The sequence below is a fragment of the Tachysurus vachellii genome, chromosome 15 (genome assembly GCF_030014155.1).
Source record: "Tachysurus vachellii isolate PV-2020 chromosome 15, HZAU_Pvac_v1, whole genome shotgun sequence".
NCBI classification, from domain to species: Eukaryota; Metazoa; Chordata; class Actinopteri; order Siluriformes; family Bagridae; genus Tachysurus; species Tachysurus vachellii.
In genome coordinates, this window is record NC_083474.1 from 12,704,507 (window position 1) to 12,707,717 (window position 3,211).

At 34.0% G+C, this 3,211-nt stretch overlaps 1 protein-coding gene across 1 annotated transcript; it reads right to left on the reverse strand.

Moving 5' to 3' along the window:
- Window positions 1-923: 923 nt before the first annotated feature.
- LOC132858185 (olfactory receptor 52K2-like) lies at window positions 924-1,868 on the reverse strand. The gene has a single exon (XM_060888425.1). It carries the CDS (start codon window positions 1,866-1,868, stop codon window positions 924-926), a length of 945 nt encoding a protein of 314 aa, XP_060744408.1.
- Between the last annotated feature and the right edge of the window lie 1,343 nt (window positions 1,869-3,211).

A 3,211-nucleotide genomic window follows, 5' to 3' on the forward strand; every position in this document is an offset into this window, starting at 1 on the left:
GATTCATGCATTTGGGCAAAAACACCAGCATGCTATCTAAAGATTGTGAGCTGAATAAAATTTTACAGAAATACATTAACACAGTATATTCACAGGAATTTCCCATCATTTTTGCATGATAAAAGTCTCTGAGTAGTTAATAAACATTTTTTGAAACAAGTACATTTGGTTGGTTAAAGAACCAATGTCCATCAGGTTGGTCTAGGACATCTCCTGATCAGTGAATACACATGGATTTTATCCCACTCAGGCAGAGCAAAACAGTGGAAAAAACTGTTCTTCAGTGCATTTTAAGAGTCCCACATGTTCCTGCATCTTCAGATCTCAGGCCTTTTGAATCAACAACCAGCAATTAATAATCCATATATCTGAGTGCAGTAGTGCAGTGGCACTGATAATGCAGTGGCACTGATATGTCATCTGATAAACAAGAACAGATTACAGTATAAAGAGTTCCCCTTTTGTTGGGAGCTCACAAGCCTGAATCATCAAAATGTCACAGATATCTGTGGCCAGTAGTCAATGAGTTGAACAGCCATAATTACATCAAAATCAGCCATTTATGAGCTGCATGTACACAGAAGGGAGCATCTCTTTCAAGCATCAGTCATTCACTTACGATGCATAAGAAACATTTTAAAAAAGATGCAGTGCACATTAGCCTTTTCCCGTGCCAGCTGAAATGCATCACAAGTCCAACTTCTCTGTTTTCAGTATTACAATCACAAACAACCACTGCATGAAACTGCATTGACCGTAAGATTGAAAGCATTTTCGTTTGTTTATTTATTTATTCAAATTTTAATTGTATTTAACCCTTTACAAGTACAACCAAATTGTATAAAAGACAGTAATGCTTAATTAGAAAGTAACTTTGTTGTTTTAAAGGATATTTAACATGGTACCATATATATATTATATGATTACTTTGGAAAGACCTTTAAATGGTTCACGAATTTCAGAAACTGTTCTCTTATTTCTTTGGTTCGTACTCCATAAATTATTGGATTAAAGCAGCTTGGAAAAAGCAAGTACATTGTACTTAGGAAGACACGGATGGAGGGAGAGATGTTGTTTCTTATTCTGTATGACATAAAGGCAATTAAAGCAAAAGCCAGACTAACTGTCATGACTATTATATGAGTAATGCAGGTGTTAACAGCTTTTAAACAGGCCTTGCCAGATCTCAGGATAGAAGAAAGTATTATTATATATGATATTGTAATTAAAATAAAATCAGCAGTTATTGTAAGAAAAATAGCCAAAAGCCCTAATGCATTATTAATGGAAATATCTCCACATCCCAGCTGAACTAATGCCATGTGTTCACAAAAACAGTGATCTATCTCATTTGATGCACAAAAAGTCAATTTTCCAGCCCAAGAAACCATTGTGGTAATAAAGAACAGATTTCTGATAACTGGGAAAATAATAAACTTTAGAAAATTTGCTAATGCCATGTATTTATGGTAATAAAGAGGTCTACATATAGCAAAAAAACGATCCAGAGCCATCCACAGCAGTATAGTAGATTGAAATGTACCAACAAAATAAATGCAAAACATTTGCACCAAACAGCCCACTAGTGAAATTTCTTTCCAGTTAAATAAGAAACTTAACAGCATATTCGGCACACAAAATATTGGCATTGAGAGGTCCACAACTGCCATAAAACCAATTAGTATGCACATAGGAGAATGAAGAACCCTCTGAGATATAATTAAATATATGATTGTAAGGTTTGCACAAGAAGACAATAAAAACATAGCAAGATAGGGAATAGTTAGGATGGGCCGCCATTCTCCCAAATCGTGAAAACCATTAAATGTAAAAGTTGTGAATGAAATATTTTGTACAGGAGTCAACATTATCCTGAGATTAAAGAATTCAGATCAGCCACCACATTTAAATATATAAACAATCTGGGATTAATAAAAGTTGAATATTTACTTACAAATGCATTCTAGCAAGATTTAATTTAGTCATCTTTTGACTTCTATGAATTTTGTATTATTTTTCTTGTCAGAAATACATTGCAAGCTGCACACTGCCTACAAGTATCATTAAAATATTTTGTTTTTCAAGTAATAAAAAAAAATAATTGGAATATCTGCCCAAAAATACTAATATATTAACCTAGAACAATAATGTCATGCTATGTAAACAATACTTTTTGCAAGTTAATTTAGTTGTTTATTTTAGTTAATTTAGATAATTTAGTTGCTCTTTTGCATGTTAAGAACATTTTCAGTGGAAAAGATAACTAAATATAGACATATAATATGCCCTAAACTGTGGCAACAAGACAATCTGTCTGGTCTTATAATTGCTTATGATGTGCCCTGTTTTGCTTCTGGACATGCAAAACAACTTTTCCTTGGTCTCTGTACACCATTGTTCCCAGTCCCATGTGATTCTATAATATATTTAGAATTTTGAGATGAACTATGAAGGACAAGCCCTGTTGTTCCATTCTTGCCCTCTGAACAATATATACTGTATTTAATGATAAAATCTTGGAAAATGTCTTTTATAAATAATGAATTATTTAGGTCTCTCATAAAATCTTAACAAATTATGAATTACAGATTTTCGGAGAGTGTTTCCCCTTTTCTCAGTTTCCATTATATTGTGGTTTATTCATCAGGACAAATTAGGTGGTTCATGATGTTCTTCTTCTAGGTATAGACACAATCTGGATACTTTTTTCTTTATTCAATGATGAGCACCAGATGTGCACAGCAAAATGTCATTACACAAAAGTTTCGCAAAAAACACTTTGCGAAAAGTGAACTGCAATTTAATTGAGAGGAGGGCTCATTGATCAAATAAAACCTTATACACAATGGCTAAATGTCTAAGCAATTACAGGAAGTTTTGACCACAGCCTCTACCACATCTACAGGAAGCATCAAACTCTATAACAAACTCTAAAGTTTCTTGGGTCTGGGTAATTCAAGGACCAAAGCACTACAGGGCTGAAGATTCAGTTTCTAATCTCTTTACCTGCCAGAATTCTATAGTTGATGTACAGGTGATTGCCCAACAACTGGAGAATTATCTTACTTATTGTCAGACATATTCCTATATTGTTGTGGTTGTCAATTCAGGAGGAGATGGGGAAAGGCAATCCCTGGAAGAGATTTATGGATCCATCATATGTTCTATGGGGGCGAGACCGGGGCCTTTCTTTCACTAAAGACAGCCAGAA

Coding starts and splice junctions, on each gene's coding strand:
- LOC132858185 (XM_060888425.1), bottom strand. CDS start 1,868: ATGTTGACTCCTGTACAAAATATTTCATTCACAACTTTTACATTTAAT.